The sequence below is a fragment of the Epinephelus moara genome, chromosome 12, assembly GCF_006386435.1.
Source record: "Epinephelus moara isolate mb chromosome 12, YSFRI_EMoa_1.0, whole genome shotgun sequence".
Classification (NCBI taxonomy): domain Eukaryota; kingdom Metazoa; phylum Chordata; class Actinopteri; order Perciformes; family Serranidae; genus Epinephelus; species Epinephelus moara.
Genome location: NC_065517.1, coordinates 7132379 through 7157919, shown reverse-complemented (window position 1 = coordinate 7157919; position 25541 = coordinate 7132379). Strand labels below are relative to the sequence as shown.

At 40.9% G+C, this 25541-nt stretch overlaps 1 protein-coding gene across 1 annotated transcript in view; it reads right to left on the bottom strand.

Moving 5' to 3' along the window:
* The window catches only part of LOC126398837 (uncharacterized), a 36505-nt gene that overhangs the window by 9736 nt on the left and 1228 nt on the right, over positions 1-25541 (bottom strand). Inside the window, exons 3-18 of the mRNA XM_050058462.1 lie at positions 24243-24366; positions 24054-24156; positions 19498-19611; positions 19297-19413; positions 15500-15660; positions 14954-15100; positions 14343-14445; positions 13675-13803; positions 13154-13336; positions 12032-12285; positions 9146-10105; positions 5622-5718; positions 5344-5451; positions 2302-4329; positions 351-473; positions 109-237 (exon numbers count right to left, since the gene is read on the bottom strand). Of these exons, the coding sequence (XP_049914419.1) occupies positions 109-237; positions 351-473; positions 2302-4329; positions 5344-5451; positions 5622-5718; positions 9146-10105; positions 12032-12285; positions 13154-13336; positions 13675-13803; positions 14343-14445; positions 14954-15100; positions 15500-15660; positions 19297-19413; positions 19498-19611; positions 24054-24156; positions 24243-24366 (4880 nt within the window). The remainder of the gene's footprint in view (positions 1-108; positions 238-350; positions 474-2301; positions 4330-5343; positions 5452-5621; positions 5719-9145; positions 10106-12031; positions 12286-13153; positions 13337-13674; positions 13804-14342; positions 14446-14953; positions 15101-15499; positions 15661-19296; positions 19414-19497; positions 19612-24053; positions 24157-24242; positions 24367-25541) is intronic.

Below are 25541 nucleotides of genomic sequence, written 5' to 3'. Positions count from 1 at the left end.
CAGAGGCACAAAAATCCCAGCATGCTTTTTCATAGAAACACTCAGTAGTTCTAGCAGCAACACCCACTGACATCACATCTCATATATAGTATACATAGTCCTACTTGCCTTTTCCATTTCATCCCAGTTACGAATGATTCCGTTCTTTATGGGATGTTTCAGAGCCAGGACTCCTCTCATGTGTTGAGCCTCGTGTCCAATGTAGGTTTCCCTGTCCACGCTACCATTCATTATTTCCTGTAGAGACAAAACTTCTGATCATGAAGGCTGGACAAAGGCAACGCGACTTCACTGTTAGAATGCATTTTTTGTAGAGAACAAGGAGTAATAAATTAAGGATATACCCTTACCTCATATTTTGGCATCCCAATAATTGTTGGAAATATAACACTTGGGAGGTCTTGATCTGCAAATCCTGCTTTCATCAAACCAGAACCCGTATCCAGCACTATGGGGGTGTTATAATCCGTCATCTGCAATCACATTAAGAAAAATAAATTCATTTCAATCAAATCAATAAAAATAATGCTAGGGATGCTCACCAGGTTTGATTAACTCTCCTAAAATGTTAAATGATACTAAAATTATTTTTAGTCACATTTCACTTAGTTCCAACATTGCGGGAAACACGCATTTGCTTTTGTTCAGACAGTGAGAAGAGAAGATTGATATCAATCTAATGTCTGAGTGTTAAGTGCAGAGCGGGATTCAGGATGTGGTTAGCCTAGCTTAGCATAAAGACTGAGAGCAGTAAACAGCTAGCCTAGTTCTGTTTAAGGTGACATACGTCTAATTAACGTGCATCCAACTAGGTTAACCCTAGATAAGCATCTAATTTTCATTTTCTCATCTGACTGTCCATAAGAACGTAAATAAGTATATTTAACTGCTATATTGAACTAGATCATTGCGCCATGCATGTATCTTATACGCTACATAAAAAAACCTGTGTTACTAAAGCCGGAGATATACTAACTTTTAACTACACTTTCGAGTATGCATGACAGCTGCCTGTGTATCCTATGCCCGTTTGGAGTGTTGCTCAATGCTATGTGTCCACAAGATGCTATACGCACATGAAAGGTAGGGTAAATGTGAGAAACCTACTCGGCATCGTCATGACGCGCTTGATTTAGGGGCCTTACAAACCATGAGTGGTGGGAATCACCAGACGATCTGCAATATGATATTATCACGAAACTTAAGTCACAATTCAATATTATTGCGATTTATTACCTTTTTTCAACTGCCCCCAAAGGAAAACTTCTTCAACTTCTGCTTCATCCAATAAGATAACCTCACTTGAGCCATGTTTTTGCAGCAGCAAAATGTATCTTGTAGACTGAAAAGGCAATTGATTATATTATTCTAGTGGGCTACCTAAAGACTACGATACTTGGCATTTTGTGACGATACAATATTGCCCCACAAAAATACCTGGACTATGCTAATTGTTTCCCCCACCCCTACGAACCAACTAAGATGGTGCTACTGTTGCTTTTTCTGCCATGATCTTACAATTAAATACAGGTTGTGTTCCAAATCACATTGTGACATACTGCCCACTACATACTCAATCTGTATGTACTGCATAGGCCTACTGCTTACTAAATGAACAATTATGTATGCCATTACCAACAGACATGTAAATATTGTTTCCCTCCAGTTAATGTAAAGCACCTCACTTGATGATGAGGGTTCTGTTCAGATTTAGGCAAGGAAAAACACAGACGAGGAAATGGTCTTGGACACAACACCAGTCCGACCCAGCCAGCAGCTCTCACATCTCATACCCAGAAATTCTTGCTACTGTAGTATATAACTGGGCATTTCTTAAGCACACAAAATCCACAAACCGTGCAGTGTGAACACTCTACATACTCAGTTTTTACATCAAGCATAATATGAATAGTATGTTAATATGTGATTGTGTAGTAGTAGATAGATAGCTGTAGTAACCTCCTCAAATATTGCCATAATTGTTGTTTACAAGATGTAAATCTGTTCTATTCAGCGCAAGTTCCCTGGTGTGCCCTCTCGTGGAATCCTCCAGTGACATCCATAGTGCATTAGCATTCACAATGGAGACCGGTGTCTATGTGAACACATGGGTAAAAAGCAAGTATATCTCTGGCCATAGCAGGTTCCATGATGTAGCCAAAAATGGCATCTACCCATTGACTGTGGTTAAATTTAATTTTACACGTGAGACACATTGAAAGGTCTATATGAAGGCTCTCAATTGAGAAACACAACACAACTTAAAAGAGGCCACCAGACATATTACAGTAGGAAGTGTACCTTTCTCGTGCTGATGTTAAGATGGGTCTGAATCCCAGGTGACCCAGAGCCTGATACCCTCATGGCCTCAGAGCTCTGAACACCATCAGCAAAGTCTTCACTCTGCTCATCTCTTCCACTGGGATCAAACTCCACAGGCTGGTCAGGATGCAGCTGGGGTGCTGACGGCTGATGTGGGAGCGCATCTGCAGGAGATGAAGTCTGATCTTCCTCTGATGATTGTGAATCTGTCTGCAGCAAACATTCAGGTACTGCTGATGTATCCTCTTCATCTTCAGTACTTATTTCAGACAACTGGTCTAATGACACTTTGCATTTCTCTGTGAACGCATAGTTGTTATTGTTGTTGTTGCTGTGCTCCTTCACATTTGGATTGAGAATCAAGTTGTGACTGATGGCTGGCGTCACATTCTCTGGCAGCGCATCAAGTGATTTATCTTGCAGATCAAATTGCATGAAACCTTGATCTTGAGCGACTTGATCGTCTTCATCTTTATTGGTTATTTCACACAACTGGTCTAATGACACTTTGCATTCCTCTGCAAGCGCATAGTTGTTATTGTTGTTGCTGCTGTGCTCCTTCACATTTGGATTGAGAACCAAGTCGTGACTGATGGCTGGAGTCACATTCTCTGGCGGCTCATCAAGTTGTTTCTCTTGCAGATCAAACTGCACAAAGACTTTATCTTGAGCAACTTGATTTTCATCTTTGCTGCTTATTTCAGTTAAAGAGTTGACCTCCTCTGTTGGGTGTGAGTCTACCTGCAGCAAACATTCAGGTACTGCTGATGTATCCTCTTCATCTTTAGTGGTTATTTCAGACAACTGGTCTAATGACACTTTGCATTCCTCTGTGAGTGCATGGTTGTCGTTGTTGTAGCTGTGTTCCTTTACATTTGGAATGGGAACCAAGTTGTGGCTGATTGCTGGAGTCACATTCTCTGGCAGCGCATCAATCGGTTTATCTTGCAGATCAAATTGCACAAAGCCTTGATCTAGAGCGACTGAGGAGTCAGCTGGATTCTGCAGCTCGGTGGAATGAGGAGGTTCGTGTTCAATGAGCTGGGTGTTCACAAGGAGCAAAGCCCGTCTTGGCTTAGGCACAGCAGGAAGGTGTGATTCTCCACCTGGGTCAAACACTCCATCATCTGGTCTCATTTCAGAGGTTAAAGAAGCATTTTCACCAGATTTATCTAATATTTTCCCATTGATACATCCTTGAGGTTGGATTACCGACTCTTCAGGAGGTTCCTTCAAAACAGATATACTATCTAAGGTAGCTCCAACGTATACTGATGGCTCAGCTGCAGAGCAATGATCCAGACATTTGGAATGTGGAAGTTGAACCAAGTCTTGTGTTGTAGTCTCTTTGGCAACATCAGGACCCAATACTGCTTGAACATTTTCAGTTTTATACGTATCTTGAGCCTGAGAATCATTCTGGACCAAAGATGGTGAATGTGTTCTCTGTGATCGGTTATAGCTACCTGATAAAAGTTCATCACAGAGTGCTTGGTCTTCCTTATTCTCACTTGTAGCCCATTCCATTATAGAACATTTTATAACCTTGCTAGCTCTGTCCTTGGGCTTCTTCACTTTACTCTCTTTGTCCAAACTCTTCTCAAGCTTCTCCACCTCCTTTTTCTCCTTTTCCAGTTGTAACCGAAAAGCCTCCCTGTCTTTGTTCACACTTGACAGTCCGTTTGTATCCGCAGGATTGCTAACAGAGAGTTCCTCTTTGAGGTTTTCTTTGCGGCTTCGGAACTCATGGATCTTCAGGTTCTCCTCCATGATCAGCTCATCCAGGACGTGGACTTTCTTCAGCTCCTGCAGCAGGTCCGGTCTGCTGTAAAATGCCAGTGTATCTGCTCCTGTAGCATCTTCAGAGCAGTGCCCATCATCTTCAGAGGCCTTAATTTCACTTGCTGATCCAGTTGATCCGGGTTCACTGAGGCTGTCGGATTCTGCAGGGTTGAGGTAATCCTCAAAGCCAAGAACACCAGCTTCAGCCAGCTCGCTGGATGACATCTATGAAAATGAGCAGGAAAAGCAGAATGAACAAACACTATAGGTTTACACTGTGCATAGTTCTGTAGTTACAGTGGCAGACAAAACACAAGTTGCACAGGTACACAAATAAAACTGGATAGAAACCAAGAGCAATCTGAGTCTGGCAGAGTAGACATCACCTTCACCTTAGTCAACAATAATGACTAACATTTGACCAGTCTTAAACAAGCACTTACACAAGGTAAATGTAAGTGCACAGTGTTGAAAACAGGTATGTCCAGGTACTGCACATATACAAATCATGTACTAATACAAACAGTTTTCCAACAGTAGTCTGATCATATTTCCGCTGGAACATATCCAGTTGTGAAGATTTTGGTTTAGAAGCTTCAGTTGTGAAGATTTTGGTTTAGAAGCTTCAATGTGTGGTTTTATTTTATGTATTTATTTTTTTTTGAGTTCTTATCTAACATATCACACACACACACACACACACACACACACACACACACACACACACACACACACACACACACACACACACACACACACACACACACACAAAAAGGGAGAGGAGTACAAGTAACTAACTATTATTTTCAGGGAAACCTGACAAAAAAACTGTCCAGAAGCTTTCTTTCTCCACAACAAAAATGAGATGAAAACATTTATGGTCAAACTTTATGTGCAATCCCACTGAAAGAAGTGGCAAAAAAACTGAGACAAACTGCCAAATCATGCGAGTTGACCTTGACAGAAAGTAAAACCTAGCCTTAAATTAACAATCTAATTAATAAAATGTGACTAAAACTATTACATTTTAAACAAGAGCCATACCAAAGTTAAGTACTAAATTGAAAAAATGTAGCACAAAAATCATACAAGAACAAAGCATCCTGGAGATTTGGTAAAGGAAATGCTGAACCCAATTACAGAAATCAATTTATAATTTGTAACCCAGTGTCACTGATGAGTGGCCTTCAAACATCATAGTTTACGTCACTGATTTGATCTCAAGTCTGCTTAACATACCGCACCAAGCTGGTCCTCACTGTCCCACAGCGGCCACTGATTCCGCCTCTTCTCAGACCTCAGCAGGGCCTCCAGCACAGCCTCCTGAGCCAGAACATTTTCTTCTCTCTGTAGAGCAAGACGTTTATTAGACTGCTGATCACATCAAGTAAGAAGTTAATACATCAACAGGCATCTGATTTTATATTTGACATTTCACAACAGTGAAAATCCTCACTAGTTGTAGCCCTTAATGGGAGCAACCATCCACCCCTTTACTCAAATGGTGCATCTCTTACCTCTAGTATTTCATCAGTCCTGTCCAGGATCTTTTCCACCTCCCGCAAATCCTCCTGCTCCTTCACATCCCAGTCATTAAGGGAAAGATCTATCACACTGGGGTAAAAAAAAAGTGCAATATGGTAATTTCTTTAGCCAATCCAATCTTCTAGCACATACATTAACCAAATTCTACAAGTAGTTGTGACATCCACATTCAACAAATGTCTCCCAATTCTGTCAAATTGCTGCTGACTACAGTCAGTTCCTCTGAGAAATAACTGCCCATTGTGCAGCTTTTAGATGCTTTCAACACTTTGTTGTGTTTTCCAAAGTAATTGTTCCTGTAAAGTACAAATGATTGATGCATGACAACATCACCTGCAGAGTTTTAGTACATTTCCACTGTGCTTGTGACTCTGCACTGCCATTTTTGGCAGCTAACCACACAACATTTCAAAAATGACCGAAACAATGGAGGCCCCTGAATGTTTACACCTTATAAGAATCTCTCAAAAGCAGCTAGAATTACCACCTTGTGGTTGTATGCCTCCATGAGCAAGTGAAGTTGCAGCTACAGTTTACATCCATGTCTGTCCAGACTCATATGCAGCCAGAAAAGTTGACAGTTCTTCAAATATGGATGCTGTTGCAAAGAAGCTGTATGTTCTAAACATGGATCCTTCACAAATATCTTCAACCCAGCAGCACAGAAGATCTTTACAGTCAGCAAAGTTTCAAAATGAACACCCAAGATTAGTGTCACTAAGTCAGTATCTGACCAAATGTCTCCCCTTCTGTTCCTGAGTTATGGCATTAAATAATGACCAGAAATGTATTTTTGCAGAACATTATAATGTCACAGTGAAGCGGACCGTTTATATGAAATGTCATCACTTCACTTGATCCAAATAGACAATGTGTGAAATTATTAGTTCATTCTTGAGTCCAAGTGGACTTTGGACCATATTTGAGGAAACCCCATGAAGGCCTTATTGAGATATTGCGTTTACGAGACTGATACAGACACAAGAACACAGTGACCATGACTTTTGACCACCAAAATCTAATCAGTTCAACATTGAGTCCAACTGGATATTTGTGCCAAACTTGAAGAAATTCCCTCAATCTGATCTTTAGATATCGCCTTCATGAGAATGGGATATACATACCATAGACTGTATACAAAGATGGACAACTTTCACCACTTGCACTGAAGCCAAAAAATCCCAGATATGCTTGCTGCCATCTTGCGCTGGTGACATAATTTAGAGCCAAAGTCTGCACAGTAACAAACTCCCAGGTGGCAAGTTCCCACACAAACACCCGTCCAACCCAATTGCAAGCAGCACCATTGATCGTAAGCACGCTGATTGGCACTGACTGTCAATAATGACATCAAATCTCCAAAGTATCAAATAACTAATTAAAACCAAGCTCATCAGCAAATCAAATATTTGAACATACAGCAGCATGATAACAACTACCTAAAATGACAAAAAACATCTTTGGGAAAAATTTATTTGAGGTGTACTTTCTTTTAGTTTGGCCCATGTCCCATCTGCTAACATGTAGGGGGGTAGGGTTTATGACCTGTACTGCAGCCAGCAACCGGGGGATGATCGAGATGTTTTCGCTTCTTTTTTGGGGAGCTGTCATGTCGTCCATCTTTATATAAAGTTTATGGTATATAAACCTGAAAACGTAATGCCTCCAGCCACGGCTGTCGCCGGATAATAAAACACACTCTTGCACAATTCACTCAGGGAGGTTGCTGCTGTAGCCTTACAGCACTTGTTCTGGTATGAATATAAGCTTATGGTTGCTAATGTCATACTTAAGATGTTGTTGTGTAACTGACATTACAGGCTCTGCTCACTGAAGACATTGTTCTCCTCTATTTGTGCTGACAATTTGCTAAACTTCTCGGTTAAACAGTAACTGTCCATCGTACCTTAGCAAATAGAAAATAACTTTTCACAACAGACATTTTGACTTGTCATAACAGGAAGTGCACAGGTGAAACAAATTTCATTAACAATGGCTCTATTCCCTCAAGTGTCCCAGTAAATCATTTTAGGAGACAACCCGCATAATCCCAGGACCCCGGAACTAGCTTACCTAAAAGTTTGTTTTTCTTATCAGTTACACCTGTACTTTTCCTGCTAAGACATGCAAAAAAAAATATTGGCAAACAGCAGATCTTTCAAGCCTTGGATTTAGACACATGAGCTTCGGATTTAGACAAATGTTGAAAGGGATTTGCATGTTGTCCTAATAGAAACTGTAATCCGAGTCATTTTACAGCTTTTCCAAAGCCAAAATCCCAAGACCAGCACTGTACGAAATGGATTTAACTGTATCAATCTGCTTTAATATTAGCTGCTAACTTTAGCATGCTTGCCTAACTAGCTTACTAACTACAGTAATAGTAACTAGTAAGGTCATGGGGAGTTTATTATTAGCCAGCCATGTTATTTTGTGGGGACTGCCATGTCACCCACAATGTGGGAGCTAGGTCCGGATACTATCAGGACTAACTTCATCCACTTCACTGGATTTGGACAAGTTTACCCTCAAACAACACCAGCCAAACTTCAAATATATAAGGGATAATGTCCTTTGATGTGTCCATTTTCTGGAATTAATGAACATGGGGTCCATCACAGTACCCCAACATTCCAGATAATGGACTCCTCAAAGAGCGTTGTCTCACTTATACCATGGTCACATCAAAGAAAAAAAAAAAAATGCAAAGTTTTCACAAGACATAACTCAGGTTCCCTGGTAATATTTGAGGGTTTGACTAATACCTGGGACAATCATTACCATCACATAAGGTTTGTATGCGATAGAAATGTTCACTACTCACTACTCACTAGTACCTTACACGAACCTTAGACACGGCTTGTAAACAGGACCCATTTCTAGTAAGGATGCACGATAATATAAATCTGTTCTGTACGACATCTATTGCACGTCTGTCCGTCCTGGAAGAGGGATCCCTCCTCAGTTGCTCTTCCTGAGGTTTCTACCGTTTTTTTTCCCCGTTAAAAGGGTTTTTTTTTTGGGGGAGTTTTTCCTTATCCGCTGCGAGGGTCATAAGGACAGAGGGATGTTGTATGCTGTAAAGCCCTGTGAGGCAAATTGTGATTTGTGATATTGGGCTTTATAAATAAAATTGAAATTGAAAATTGAATATCGGCACATCATCCTATCAGCTGAGATTGGCTTTAAAATTAACCAATACAAATCAGCCAGCATGCTTTTTCTTACTTTGTACAATGAATGAATATTACATACATTAAAATTTGCAAATAAAGGTAAGACTCTTTGCAAACATTGCAAAAGTGAACTACCCTAACAGTGACAGTCAGCTGGTCATTCAAGTGGAGCAGAGGCAGCATTGCTAATAAACCCTACCCTTCTGCAAGCTGGTCAAAGCACGTGGGTTGCATTCAAATTAATTTGATCAAATAACATGTTAGTGCAAACATGCTTGAACTTCTTTAGGCCAAACTGAATTCTGAAACAGATGCATTACCCATCAACAGCATCCCGATTCTGGTCATGGAGGTCATAAGAATCCCAGAGAAGAGTAGGAATCCCCTGTGTGGTGCACATGGACTTGTCTCCTCCTGTTTCTGTGATAGTGCTGGAGAGGATGTTGCGAATGGGACTTAGTTCAGGATCCTCTAAACTGCTTTGTGACTGCAGTGTCCAGTCCCTGTTCTGTGGCTCTCTGGGCTGTGTGCTGGTCAACACCTCCGTCTGTGTGGGCTGATCTCGAGACCTGCTGGCCTGGTTGGCATTAGTGTAGGGGTCAGAGGGATCATGGAACTGCAGGTCCCTCTGTTGTGTTGGGTTTTGCGTGATGGTAACTGTGTAAGAGTTTTCCAGATCGTCTACCGGCAAGCTAAGCCAAGGATTACTGGGTAGTGCAGCTGAGCGCTTGACCTTGATCTCCAAGTTGAGGGAATCCACGGTTACTTTAGGGATGATCTGGATGCTGGCCCTAGAGGAGTTTCCCACAGAGCCAAGGTCAAACTCCTCTCTGTGATCTTCAGAGTCTGAAACACTAGAGAGATTCTCTGTATGGATTTGAGGCTGACTCATAGCAGGTCTCACAAAGTCCCTGGTCCCAGCCAATCTGGACAGACCTTCCACTCCTTCTCTCCCCCCACAGGCCTCCAGCTGGCTGCTCCCAGCTCCATCGAAGCCTGAGTCGAATGAGCTGAGGGAGGAGGGTTTGCCCTCAGCTGACACCATCCCAGATGCCGTGGTCGAAGGAGGTGTTCTTAGAAGATGGACTGCTTCCTTGCTACTTTCGCATTTGGTGAGGTCTTGAACATCCTTCCGTTTTGTTCTGTCTGTAGTACCATCGGCAGAGGACTTATTTACACGGCTACTCCGCAACAAATCGTACTGCCACTGTAAGGCCAGCTGGAGGTCACTGACAGCCACAGGTCGAGAAGACATTAGGAGTTTCCTCAGGGTCACGCACCTAATGGGTAAAAAAAAAAAAAAAAACATTACTGCTGTAAAACTGGTGAGACAATACAAGACAAAAAAATCTCTGTTGGGGCGTCGGTGGCTTAGTGGGTAGAGCAGGCGCTCCATATACAATGCTGTTGCTGCAGCGGCCCGGGTTCGAGTCCAGTCTGTGGCCCTTTGCTGCATGTCATCCCCCCTCTCTCTCTCTCACCCTTTCAAACTTACCTGTCCTGTCCATTAAAGGCAAATGCCCAAAAAAATATCTTAAAAAAAAAAAAAATCTCTGTCAACAATCTAATATGGTGTGGAGTGACTAAGACTTCGCCCACACAGCTAAATGTTCCATGCCTGCAATTGTTGCAGTTGATGTAAGAGAGCATATTAGGAGTGGGCATTAAACATTAAATTGTGTATAACTATAGTCTTTATGCAGGGATGCACTGATTTATCAGCCTCACGTCGGTATCAGCCAACATTCACTTGTTGATTGCCATCGGCCTATCAGCAAATAAGATGACATTCACTGATACCAGTGGCCAATATTTTTCTGTTGTGTCACATCAATGTTATGCAGGCTAAAATTTCACAATAGGTGAATCCCTACTCTAATGTCACTTTGTCTTGTGATATTGCATTCCATGATATAATCCATTTTCTGGAATTAGAATCTGACACAAACTTGTGGTATCTGGAGGTTTCAATCAGGTAACAAGGCAGTCATAGCCAACATGGACGAGAAGTTACAAAAGAGCTCTGGATGAGACCATAATAGCAATTTAACTACGACGGTGACTGGGGGTGGAAAAAATAGATAGAGCATAGTATCGCAATACTTTGAGTGGTGATACTGTATTGATACAAGGACGTCAAGTATCGATCTTTTATTCTAAATACACATTTTAATACATCTTTTGGTACAATATTAATAAAATTAACAGCATTTTGGTCCATTAGATGGTGCTGATGGTTTTTTTTTCCTAGTGAGGTCAGCAGATGTCTCAGTCAGTACCATTTGGCAGAAAGCTCATCAAAACAAAGATGGAGGCACTGGACAAATAAACATATGGCAATAATATCGTATTGTGACCCAAGTATCAGGACAATATCGTATCGTGGGTTCTCTGGCAATTCCCAGCCCTGGCGGTGACAAATCCTTCTCCATTAAAACAGAGCAAACTTCATGTGCTAAGGAAGCCCGAGTGATATGATTGAAAGATCCAAGAGAAAAAAGTAAAAAAGGACCATGTGATGAGCACATTTTGCCAAATTAACAGATACACTATTTAAAGATAATAGAACCACACTGGAATATTATACATTATCATATCGCTCAACCCAAAAAGGACCGCTTTCATTCTCAGAGAGTTATTCAGCCAGTAAATTAAGACTAGTGGCTTCCAATCTATTTGGCTTGTGACCCCTTGAAATAAACCAATATATACTTTTTTTCAGTATCCCTTTACCCATCTTGTGACCCTTGAGATTTGTCCTTGTGACCCCATGTGGGGTCCTGACTCCTAGTTAGGGGGATAAAAGAGAAATGAAGTTGTAGACCAACTCAAACTTCAAACTTACTCTGCAGATACTGAGATTTCTTTGGATACAAGACATTCACACTGCTCACACTGTACTTGAACAAATCCTGACATTTTCTGTTGAGACAGAATTTTCGATGCAAAACTGATCCTCAAACCTTGCATGAAGAAAATGAATATTTATAAATTTGAATGCAGCACTTCTCTGTTTACAATTCCAATAACATGGTAAACAGTACAACTAGACCAGTGTTCTTATTTCATAAAGAGAAGTTTGTAGGTTTACCACACCGCTAAACAAAGTGAGAACTGTTGTAAATGATGTGACCAATGTCAAATGTTAAAAAAAAATCCCTTCCCTTTATAACCTCTTTGTGAAATGAAACTCAGAGCTCACTCACCGCTGAGACATCTGCTTGCCGGCCTTCTTGATGTCATCATCTGGGATGGCATTAGACAGATGAGCCAGATAAACCAGCTCCTCCATATCTGGAGGGGGATTCTTCTTTAGGAAAGTGGACATTTTGTACCTCCATGCAGGGATCGACCCCCAGTGCCTCCTCTGCCTCTGTGTGGAACCACTGTCTCCATTAACCCCTGACAGCAGCACCTGGAGGATGTTCTCACAGAGGACCAGACTGTACCAGCTGCTGGCCTGCACAGGGAACAGGAAATAGGTTCAGCTTTTGTATTTTGGGAAGTTTGAGCCTGCTGTCACTGCTAACATACCAACTAGAGACTGCTAAAAAGAGACTGCTAAAAACTCTTAGCCTTGCATCACCAGATCAATTCGCAAATGCAAATTAGTCTGCAACCTCTTAGTTCATTTTCGATGAAACGCAGACCAAAAAATGCCTCTGAACGCAATTGCAACCAATCACTGATGAAACATGGATGAAGCGCTGAGTGAGAAATGAACTGTGATGGTGTAGCATTAATATATCTGTGTGAGTGTTGCCATTTTTGCTATCAGAATTTGAAAATAGTAATTTCACAGAGTTTCCCCATCAGCGGCAACCATCGCAGATACTTTGTAAAATTCTTCAGCACTCGTCTTTATTAAGCTAGCTTTATGCTGGTGTGAGCCAAACATGATGTCATCACATGTTTTGTGTAAAGCATGATCTCTTCCATTGTCAGTCCTCATTTGAAACCCGCCCCATAATAGATAACGGTTGTGACTGGCCTGACTTGGTTGGCTGTAAATCTGTCTGAGCGGGAGAGGGACCAGACACATCTGCCATAGCAAATAAAACATGAGCTGACAGACATGTATGGTTCTCCGAAGGCGTTCAGTTTATGAGGTAGAGAAAAGTTGAAAATCTTCATGTTAAAGAAGACTGTAACAAATATCATTTCTATTTGAGAAATTACTTAAATGGTCGATTCATTTTCTGACAACTAACTAATAAACCAAGCTGTGTTACAGTACTACACACCACAGTTGATGGGGGATCTCTAGACCATAGCAAAGTACCACAGCAATGAGCAATAATACATGTCCTCAAATACTAACGACTTGCCTTGTTGTAGTAATGATGGAAGTTGGAAACTGCTCTGAGGGTTTGGAGAATGAAGTGCACAGCAGAGCTGAGTTTCTCCTTGAGCCTCTCCACATCCAGAACCCAGCGCTCCCTGGTCTGACCATCAAACAGTAGGATCTCTGCTACTGTGTGGATCACATCCTCAGCACAGTGAACCAGTGCCTGGTGGGTAAGAGGAGGGGACGATTAGTTAACAAAAATAATTAGCATAACATTAAATAATAGGAAATATGTCAGTGTGATGTGAAATCACTCTTAAGATTCCTACTCCTGAAAGGAAGACAGAATGAATGACCGTAGATGTGTGATTGATTAGATATCTGATCAAGAAAAAGACAATTCCAGGACTTTTAAGAATCTAACCTGCAAAAATCTGAACCACAGCACAGTCTGACTGAATTGCACTACAACACAACTGGGATTACATTCAGTGTATATCTCAAAAACACTGAAAGAGGCCACATGTTGGTAATGAAACAACGCATCAACTAAACCAGTACCATAGCAGGAGTGTAAATGGATGTCTCAAATTCAGACACCAGCTTCACTGCCTTGTCAGCATCCTTGGCGATCTCTATTTTGTAAGGCTGGAGTTTCTCCTGAAGAAGAGTTTTGATCTGCTCTGTGATCTGTAAGCAGAGGTAAACACATTCAGTTGCATCACTAAAAACGCTTATATGATACGTACAAATGTAACATAACCGTGGTTTGCAGAAACGTACAATGCCAACATTATATTCTGGCAATTGGGTTGGAAAAATGCCCACACTCGTGCTGACGCCATTTCATGTTACCATAGTTACTAAATAATTTGCATAAATACATAAGTTGCTTATACAATTCTCTTCTAAAATCACATTCTGGACAATTCACAGACAGCAAATTGAAAGTTGGGCTCATTAAGTCATGCTTAAATCAAATATCCACTATGGTTGGTCCATTTTGCTTTTAAACCACAAACAAACCACGCTAGAGTCCACCTGAGAGCAGACCTTGATCCTGCTTTTCAGGTGCTCTTGGTCTTGTTTAAATCCCGAGTAGAGTTTGACTGATAGCTTTCACACCAGTCCACATGAACCCAAACCACCACAGTTTGTTTATACAGTGAACCAAAAACAGGTAAGGTGTGAAAGCACCGTCAGACGCAAACAACTGTTCACAGACTCACCTGCAGAGCATCCTCTCGCAGCTGGAACATCCGCAGCTGGAGACGGGCCTTAGAAAAGGCCTGCTGCCACAGCAGCTCCACTTTTTCCACAGCTGCAGTGATCCTGTAAAATAAAGAAAAGACCTTTAACTAACAGATGTAATCATAAATACGTATTTATTACCAGATAGTGGCTGCTAAAACACCTTAAAATACCAGAAGGAATGGACCCTGAAAAGCAGTTATTAAGCTCAAAGATGCATTAGAGAGTCTTATTTAAATAAATAAGATATGCAACTGTCCACTTTTATAAATGCTCTTTCATGCTTTTCAAGCTGTACATGCACACAATTCCAGAGCAAACCATTGTGATCTTGGGCCATAAAAAAGGTCAAATTTAATGTGTAATAAAATCAAAGCTATAGGTGCTTAGATTAACAAAACATTTTACAGAGTACAAACACCTTACTAGTCAAACTCCTGTTGGTATTGTGCTTTAGCTGTTGTGAAACACAGGACCATTGCAACACTGTATGGTATGCGTGGGAAGTGTTCTTACAGAGGATTATGATAAAGGCATTTGAGAGCAGCACTCTCTCCTGTGACTGAGCACTGGGAGCTGCCTGCAGTACCTGCTGTGGTTCTGCAGCATGTCGAAGGCAGTGTGGGTGAAGAGAGCAGTACCAGCCATCGCCTGGTAGCACGGCTCCTGCTCGGGGTAACGCAGCTTCTGCATCACACTCTCACAATGCCTCTGCAGTTCATCCAGCCCCAGCTCCCTACATACCAAATACATATTCATACATATACATATTGATACAGGGCAGTTTGAAGATGGTGTAGCGGGTCAAGGAAAATATTATCTGACACAATTCGGTGTTTTGTTTCTTGGTTGTGTAAGCTGCACTACTGGTGTACTTGTTACCAGTGTGGAAAACTGGCTACACTAAGAACACTGTTGCTACAAAATAAAACAACTCTTTATTGTTGCTAGTCACTGAAAAATATTTGTATTTTACAGTTTTCATCTTTACAAGGACATCGTGGAAGTAATGACAATGTTCTAGAGGATAAAAATAGCATAAGCCTAATTTCACTTGATTGTTCAATTCTCAAAGCATTACAAATCAATAAGTCAGACTATCTGCTGCAGGGCTGGGAGTAGGTTTGAGCCTGACCTCCTGAGCTGCTGAAACTTTGCTTCATTGGTGGAGCAGAAGTGCTGGAGCTCGGCAAAGGTGGAGGGCAGCGGCAGCCTGGACAGAGCCTGCAGGGTGGAGATACAGGAGGGCAGCCGCTGGACCACACACAGGAACTCCTTAACAAACTCATCAATCTCCTGCAAAAAGCAGCACAGAACCAGAGTCAGTTTAAAATACCAAGATGCTGTTGGGTTGTAAACAAGTCACATTTCACTGATAACCTTTTTTTTAAATGTATGAAGTTTTTAATGGTTGATTTAGGGCTGTACAATTATGGCCAAAATGATGATCATGATTATTTCAATTAATATTAAGATCACTATCATTTTATCCAGGGTTCCCACACATTTTCATGGACAAAATTTTTCAAGTTTTCTATGATTGAGGAAACCCTGTTTGTTATGATGATTCATTGATTTTAGGGACTAAATAATATATTGCACTTTAACACTTACATAAACATAGCATTACTTCACTTCCATGTTGTACTACATTCCTGCTAATGTACAAATCTTTGCATTAAAATAAGACTGGTCCTTATTAAAACATAAATAGAACTATCAAAATTAAATCATAAAATAAGGTTCTTCTTTCCCTGAAATCAGTGCATCTCCCAAAAGCAAAATATAAACGAACATGTTTTTTGGACACACATCTTCGGCCAAATGGAATGAGATTGCATTGTTTATTTCAGTCTGTCTTTAAGAGCTGAATATGGTGGTCAGGGCGAATCCCATCCACACCCGGCGCCTTGCCATTGGGGAACTTTTTGACTACCTCAGCAATCTCTGCTGGGGATATGGGCAAGAGTCCCCCCCCCCCCCCCCCCGCTCCTCTCTTCACCTGGGTATCCAAGACACATGGCCGCAGATCGATGATACGACCACAAAGTCGATCATCTGTTTTTGCCTTTGGGTGTTCTGGTACCAGGTACACTTATGAACCTCCCTGTGCTCAAACATGGTGTTTGTTATGGTCAATCCATGACTGGCACAGAAGTCCGATACCAGAACACCACTAACAACATATCGCTAGCCAAAACACAAAGAACATTCAGCCATGACAGTGATAAAGGGCACACTGCTAGCTCCTATAATTATATATTTTTAAAAAAAGAACACAATATGCCGCCTTGCTTACAGTATCATAATACATTCAATGGGAACCTCTATATCGTGGTATATATTGTATCGCCAGATTTGTGCCAATACACAGCCCTAGTATTCTGATTTACAATCACTTTCAGAGTCTAGTTTTTACAATACATCAAGCTGCTGATGGACCAGTAGTAAGGCTGCTCTGATTTTTGCTCAACACCAACAACTTGAATTTATGTCTAGTGGAGCTTATGTGGTTTCATCCTAAATAGGTCTCCTATAGGCAGAGAACTGCTGTGGTTAATGAATAGTGTGATCGTGGCCAAATGCCCCAGATGAACATGACTGAATGTATAATGTAATGAGAAGAGGGGCTCCTTTCACTTGCTAATAGGGTCAGCTGATTACGCGAGGCATTTGCACAAGCTTCACCAAGGTAACAAACAATAGACGCAGGCCGCTTGGACGCATCTCATGAATGGATCCACACATGGAAAAATCTCCTGACTTAGTGAGCTGAGCGCACTGTCTGTTACAAAGAAGCAATATTTAGTTGGAATAAATATTTTGGCTGTAGTATTGTATGTCAGATAAACAGAGTGTATTTGTGTGTTAGTTTAGACGTAAGCAGAAGAACTGAGCGTGTATTTGTGTGTGTACACACTAACTGCTGCTGAGGACAGCAGGACAATGATACTTTGTGTTTAGCCCTCTGACTGATCATAAGACAGATTCATAAGATTTCCTTTGAATCACTCAGATGCCCATGTGTTTTACAAACACAACTGTGCAGAATGGTTAACTTGTGGACTGATGCTCACTTTTTGCATACTATTACTGAACATTTGTATTATATGTGCGCTCACAGTAGTATATTTTTCAAATAATTACAGGGTGTTTTGCCTGGTGAATAGAGGCTGCTGATGCAGATGCCACTGATTTGATCTTTACTGATTTGATCTACACAAGCAGGAACATTTTTCTATTTTTATTCTACACTTTTCAATTTTCAGGTTAACTCATACAAGTGTTCCAAGTCAGATTCAGCAAACCTTGAGTGCAAAAGCTTATCTTGAATGGCATGTTTCACCATGATGAACTCCTGTTTGAGGCTGTGTGTGGTCATGAGATGTGACGCCCACAAATTGCTACAGTGTATGAGACGACTTGTTCGGCTTTCTTTGCAGCCAAGTTAAATTCACAAAATTGTCACCCAAGAGTAAAAGGAACTTCAGAAGATTGTTTTATTTTAGTTGATAACTGTAACATATTTAAAAAAGGAGCTGTGTGCAATATTAAGAACATTAATATTACTGCAAACAACTCTTTGCTATGTAAAGATACAGCAGAGTAATGACTTCCTGGGCAGAGAATGAAATCATGCTCCCTCCGTGTGTGTGTTGTAATACGAGCTTCTCTGATAGACGTATTGAAAATGGTCTGACCGTGCGTGCATGCGAGTCCCTGTGAGTGTGTCCCATTGGCTAGCCAATCAACGCCACTGCGCACTGTGTTCATACAGCAGTTACTGATATCCGGACATCGTCACTGTGGAAGCGTAGCATCCACCCACCACTTGCCCCCAAGTTAACACTGTTAGCTCTGTTAGCACTGTTGCCATTGTTAGCGCTGTTTATTGAGTTAGCACCATTAGCTGCTGTGCAGACCATGTGCAGACAACCCTGCCCCAGATTCTAAATCATAGATATGCTCTGAATTTTGCATACAGCTTCTTTAAACTCCAAAGCTCTTAAATCAAATTAAGGGTGATTTTGTACAAGAGGTCTGGATCATTCCTGAATTTGATTTGTTCCAAGAGAAATTGGTGAATCTAAGTTCAGAGGCATGTACCTGCCAATTCGGAACAAATCTGTTCATACAGGTTTCTTGGAGGATGATTGTAGAGTGTTCAATATGGCCAATACCTTGCATCATTTCCAGTTTCTACACAAAAGTGATACTTACTACTTTACCATTTCATACTTAGAACACATTGCACAGTCAACATGTATACGTTATAGTAGTAGTATGCTGTTTGGAATTTGTGCACAATACAATAAAGGTCAATTTTGTGCTGGGCCTGATAACTTTACCAGTGTTTAATGGGTAGAAAGGTTAATATCTTCCTCTTTGTTAACCAACCATAGCATCTGGTCAGCTAACCCTTCCCAAAACAGTAGCTAGTTTAAAGTTATACATTAAAGTTAAAAAGGTAAGTAGGTAACTCATTAAAAATGTATCTTTTAAATTAATTGATAGCCCAAAAATTAATAACAAAAATATAGTAATTGTAATTATTTTATTTACACCCATGCAGACACCCCCTTCACCTGCTGCCTTTTTACATCAGCTACTAGCTACCTAAGCTAGCTAGCTAAAAATGCCTATTCATGTAAACTGGGATAATGTGCAGTACGGTTTTACAACAGCTCACATTTGTAGACAGATAATGTTTTTTTATGTTGATGAACCATTTTCACTAGCACAACAATATTTATGAGATAAACCATCTAATAGTTGTCATAAATGTACTTATTAATGTTCGGCCAGCTCAGACTTTCAGGCTAAAACTAGCCTTAGGTGCTAGACAATTTTCCCAGTGCATATTGTTTTCTTGGAGGCAGTCAAAGGTAAAAGGTATTGACATAAAGTTTGATATTTTCCAAGAGACATTACCTTGACGAAGGCAACCCAACTCTGGTGACAGTAAATAAAGTAGCCGCCCAGTGATGCCGTTAGCTGGCTCCGATCAATGTAGTTGGAGAGCTCAGAGATTTCTTTCAACAGGACTTTCTGCAAAAGTGATGGGATCAGGGTTACCTACTGAAGTCAAATCTAAAACAAACCCAGGAATAAAGTATGTGTCATTTCATTCACCTTGAAAGAGACAGTGTAAGACTTTGACGGAGCCAGGAGTTTCAGCAACAGCTTGATATTTTCCTTCTTTTTGGGCTGAATTATGTACACACTGTGGACTGTTCGCTTGTGCAGCTGGAAAAGAAACAAAAATAGCACAGTTTGTCAAGCTTGAAAAAAAAAATGTATTAACCATTTCTTCTGTGATGATTTATTTGAGAAAGAGATGATTGTTGGCCCGTGGGCACCATGTGACCTGCAATTTCAAATATGGCCACTACACACGACCAAATACACCTGCAAAAATGTGCTTTTGGATCCCTACTGAGCCCACATCTACTGCCCTGTGTACATTATATGTAACCCATCAATACTCCTAAGCTTTGTGTATGTCAGTTTGTGGTGTTTTTACTCACTAATGTGCACAATGTAAACTACAGTAATAATAAAAAGGCCATAAGCAAAATTGAAAGCAGACATTAAAATATTTCCAGTCAACTACTATCTCATTGTTTTAAGTCACAAAACTTTCACTTTTAAGATCTTGGTCATTTTAACTATGTCTTTTAGCCGGATGAAGGATTTTAGTCTTCAGACATCTGGATTTTATGTTAACACAGAAACAAGATGAGCATATGTTAGCAGCAGCTTGGCTTGCAGTCACTGGTCCCCCTGACACTTAAGGACATCCCGTGCTAGCCGACGAGTTTTGGAGAGACAGATGTTTCATGTGACACTGCTTTATTTAGAGTTTTACTGCTTTAAATAGCTGTGTGCGTTTGTTCTTGGAGAGAAGGAGACCTCTGCAGATAAAAACCTTGTCACTGATGAACATTGAAGTCCCAATCCCAATCTAGAAACAAACTGAGCTAACATTTGTGGTACCTCAGCAAGCAGCCCCCTGGACATCGGGGGTCTCACTTATAAAACAGTGTATAGGATCCATACTACATAATGGCTAATACATAATGTACGTACGGAGAAAAGCCAAAAATGGCGTGCGCCAAAAAATACATGACAATTTCTATAATTGGGATTCCACCTCACCATCTGCGTCTCCAATTTCCCCTCTCCAAAATGTTCTTAAGCATGGGCCAAAGTTTCTCCCATTGAGTCTGTTTTTATAGATCACAACTTTTGCGTGGGAAGTGGCATTCACCTCTTTCAGGCCTCGTTTTGTGCAGACACCTGGCCACCGAACAGCATCAGAGAAACACTGACCTTCAACGTGAAAAGGCTCTATTCAGTGTTTTTACCAGTTTAAATTATCAGATCTGTTTGGAGGAAGAGGCTTCTGTGGAAGTTTGTTCCTGGTAAAAATTTCCTGAACAATAAATACTGAGAGAATCCTAACTTAAAATAAAATGGCAGTGGTGGCTGTTGTACAATAAAGACAACAACGTAGCTACCATGATCCCACGCTACTTCACCACGTCATTAAACTCCATCTTTGGTTATTGTTGACTAAGAGAGCCCTAGCAGCATAAAAATTCATTGTGTATTGAAGCCTCGTAAACCGGTAAAGCCCATGTATTTTTCTCTCACCTGTCATGCGCTCAGATAAGTCTTTTTGCTTGTGAGATTATATTAACAGGAAGGTCCTCCTTTTTCTGAACGAAGTATAGCACTCCAGAGTTTGATATACATTTGATTGCCAAAACAGGTGTTCTAACTATGAATGCTTGTGATTCATTAGCACAAAGTACACAGGAAATATCGCCTTGAACCATTTAAAGATGCACTCAGAATTATCCATGCACTATGTAGTCTTAAATTCAGCCTGTTCTAACATTTTCAAGGAAAGAAAGCACCTCTTGCTGTATTGCCAATTACAGTATGTAGATGTGATGTGATGGGATCTGCAGTTTCAACAGCCTGTATGCACTTGTGGACATTTTATGTACTTGTGGGAAACATTAAAAGGTTGCAAGTACATTTTGACACAGGGCCCCTCTACAAGACATCACCCATGACTAGCTAATAATACAGGACCTGCATTTGTTGACAATAGTGGTATGTACAAATTTACAGTACATTAAATGACCAGTGATATGATAATGGATGCGTATCTGTTCGCTTGCTGTCAGTCTTTGTTTATCAGTTGATGCATCTTTAAAATAAATCAGTCTTGGAAAGCGAGAAAAAAGAAAAAGTCAGTTTCTTTCCCTATCCCAGCAGTTTGTAATTACAAAATAAGATGTTCCAAACATGTCAGTATGCATGTTGACATCAGGCCAGCAACTCAGACCACAGAAACGATAAAAAAAATGTCTGCTCTGGGTGCAGAAATGCAGCATCCCCCACATAATTGTGCTCATTTAATGTAATTTCACTGAGGCTTTCCTATTAAATAACCAAGCATGTGACCAGCTATGCATGTGACCCTGGCCCCCTTCTCCACACACACACAGACACACACAGACACACACACACACGATTTCCACTCTGACCGCCACAGACATGACACACTTGGTATTGTACTTTGAAGATCAGCTCAGGCTACACTTCTTTGAGTCAATAAAACAAACGTTGCATAACATTATGCTGCAAGAAAGAGCTCTGCTAGTCAAGAGGGCAATCACAAGTTGAGCACGTCACTGTACTGTGTGCAGAGGACCCACTCCAAGTCCTGCTCATGCATAATTCAGATAGAACCAACAGGAGAAACACCAAGCCGCTGTTTCACAAAAGCTGTGTGTGTACATGTTTCTGGACTGAACATGTACAAAGACTTTCACTTGCAAAATGAAAGACTATATAAAAATATTAGTACAGGCAGCAGAGAGGAATGCCCTCTTCAGGATGGGACATTCTTCTCAGTCCTGCCGTTGGAGTTGGACTTTTCTCTGCCCACAGTAAATGACAAATTCAAAAAATGAGCTAAATCCAGCGGTGAGTGAGCCATACCTGTCAGTATGTAAGGTTACAGTGCCCAATGCAGATTCAAGGAGAGATATTTCAAAAGCAGTGATGTGCAGTTCTGATGGGTGACAAAACTAACAATTATTTTTCATGATCAGAATTTAGACTGTAATGGGACGTCCTGCTGACCATGGCCTACCCATCTCTCTGCCCTCTACCCTCCGGTCAGTTCTCTACTGTACTCTACCTCAACAACAAATTGCCTCATGTTACCACCACCTGCAAATTAGTGAAATAGTGCGCAACCATTGGAATCACCCGAGTATACATGCACATGCTTCCTCGTGTGTGCACCATAGACTGTATGTAAAGATGGACAACATGTCTTCACTTCCTCCCGCTGCACAAAAATGAAGCCAAAATATCCTGGATATGGCCGCTGCCATCTTGCGCATTTGACATCATATGAAGCCAGACTCTGCGCAGTAGTGATTGGGATGAGCTGTGGTATCATGTTTCTGCCCATATACCTGCCCAACCCAAGTGCAAGCAGCTCCATCAATCCTGAGTACAACACAGCTTTTTACAGCGTCAAATAACTAAATAAAACCAAAGTTACCAGATAAATTAAGACTTGAACAAACATCAGCATGATAAGAACTACCCAAAATTACAGAAACCATCTTTTAGAAAAATTTATTTGACGTGTACTTTGATGTTTTAGTTGGGCCCATGACTATCCTCTCAAAACATATGATTGACACTTCACTGCGTCACGGGAGAGCTGAAAAAATGTTGAAGCTTGGTCAACTTTGACGTCCAACGCTGCCAGGCATGACATGTTCCAAATCAGTTTGTAGCTTTATGCCACTGGCTTCCATTTGAAAAGCCTGTTGCTGCGTCGCTCATAGTGTGAACACAGTGTTACTAACAGAGGTGCTCTGATATTGACCAATAGTGGCTTATTATAATTGATATGATGTTGCTGTATGTTCTTTAATGCTGCAACTGTCAGTTCATTTTTTAAAAGCTCTCTGCTTTGTTTACAGCATTGTGAGGCACACAGGTTTTACTGCTGCCTTAGGGTTTTTACAGACTGTGGCTCCGGTATATCCACTAAGCACATATTTTAACCATCTTTAAAGTTCACCTATAGTTTTTAACAGCAGCGCAGACAATAAAGCTGAAAGATGACAGGTGTCTTAGTTCGTGCTATGCTGTGATTGGTGCATAGATGATCAAGAGGCAGTTGGATGTATATGTATTAAGACAGCTGGATACAATGCAGATAGTCAGCCTTGCTGCAAACCATGAAAAGCATTTTTTCTCGTAGGCCTCCACTATACAAGAGACGTCTGTAAAACTGTGGACTAGACGCCTACAACTGCAAACAAGGTCAATTATTGTCATTTGTGTGGCAGTGCAGTGAGCTGCACAACATGGAGAGGACATTTTTGGCTTACACGTATGAGCAACTTTGATCAGACTGAACAGGCTCCATCTTTGACTTCAGTATCAAGTTGTCCAAATACATCTATGGTCAGACTACAATCCTTCATAGAAGTACCATCCATTTTTTGAGCGATAACCATGGAGATCTAGAGGTCATGCTATTAATGTAGTGGATATCTAGTATCAGATCAATCACTGGAAACATGCTGCAGGCCAGCATCATCAGCAGCAGCATCACACAGAGCACTCTGCCATCACTATACCTCAAGCAGGAGCAGAGTCTCAGCGATAAACCTGGTCGTAGGGAGCGAGGCATGTCTCAGATCAGCCACCACTGACACCAAACTCTCCTTCTCCTGCTTCTTACTGTTGAGAGAGAACACCGCAACCATCAGTAGCCACACCTTGTACACCCCCTTTCACACACAATCAGCCTATCTGACTCGACGTACTTGTGCAGACACAGAAAGTACTTTATGAAGTCCACCACTTCTGCTTTGCTGAGTTCTGAGGAGAGTTTGGCTTGTTCATCTGCTGGGAACACGATCAGAGGGCAGCCTTGTTGATCAAAAGCACCTGTACAGAGAGATAACATAAATTATCTCAAATTTGTAGGAAGAAAAGAAAAGGCAGCCAAACTATTCTATCTGGCGTTCATACCAAGTTAGGGACATTTTAGTCTCGCATGTGCACTGGCATTTACTTGAGTACATAATGTCAATCATGCCTATATGACTGAAAATTGTTAAAGTCTGAACATTGGCTAAAGCCAGGGTTAAGTATTCTTGTTGAACTTTGTTGGCATCTTAGGATCAAAGTTTTGGATCTCTCTAAATCTGAAAACACCGTTAACAGTCAAAAAGCTATATTTTTGCCATGTTTTTAAGGAATAAAATGTTTTATAAATTAGGCTTTGAATGACATGAGTAAACCATTTTGTAAAAACCCTCAGAATACAGTTAGGAATAAAGCTGGAAAGTTTGGTTTGTGCAAGTGCTACTAAGGTGGGGCTGTTCTTTATTTAACAGAGGAGGGGGGGTGGCTGGCATGTGACTTTTTTTGTTTGTTTGTTTATTTTGTTTTGTTTTTGACCCTCCTTGAAGCTACAGATATTTTTCCCTGAGCTTCCCTGAGTGCCTGGGGGAAAATGCAGGACCCTCCCTCCACCATAAATTTGTCGTCAGATTGTAGTAAAAAGTTGAAGACGAAATCCTGGAATTGAAAAAAAGCCTTGTTTTTTCACTCTTGTCGTACATGCTGGTTAGTCAGTGCAAATGGTTTACTTCTGGCAAATTTTTAAATACCGTAGAACTTCCATTAAAAGCCTAGTTCCAATTAAATGCAAAGTCCCTTTTACTAGCCCGATGTGGCACATTTTGACAAATAAAGGCCTGTCTAAATTAGAAGCCTGGTCTGGCTGCCAAGCAGTTCATTTTTATATTAGTTTGGATGTAGAGGACCAGATTGTTGACTACCCACCTAAGCTAACATTAGTTACCTGTTTAGATCGCACATACAAATATAAATGTTTAACATTTATCAATATGGAGATGCTACACATGTTAGCTTGATTTCATTCCACTGAAACCATGGAGCATCAGAGAAGACCCTAAGTCAGTCAAGCTTACGTTTTATATAAGTAATATTCCCACTGGTTTGAATAAACAATTTGATCATATTTCCCATCTTTGCTGAGCAACAGTATTGTGTGAAAGGAATTAAGGGCCTGTCCCATATAGACGCCTGTCCCA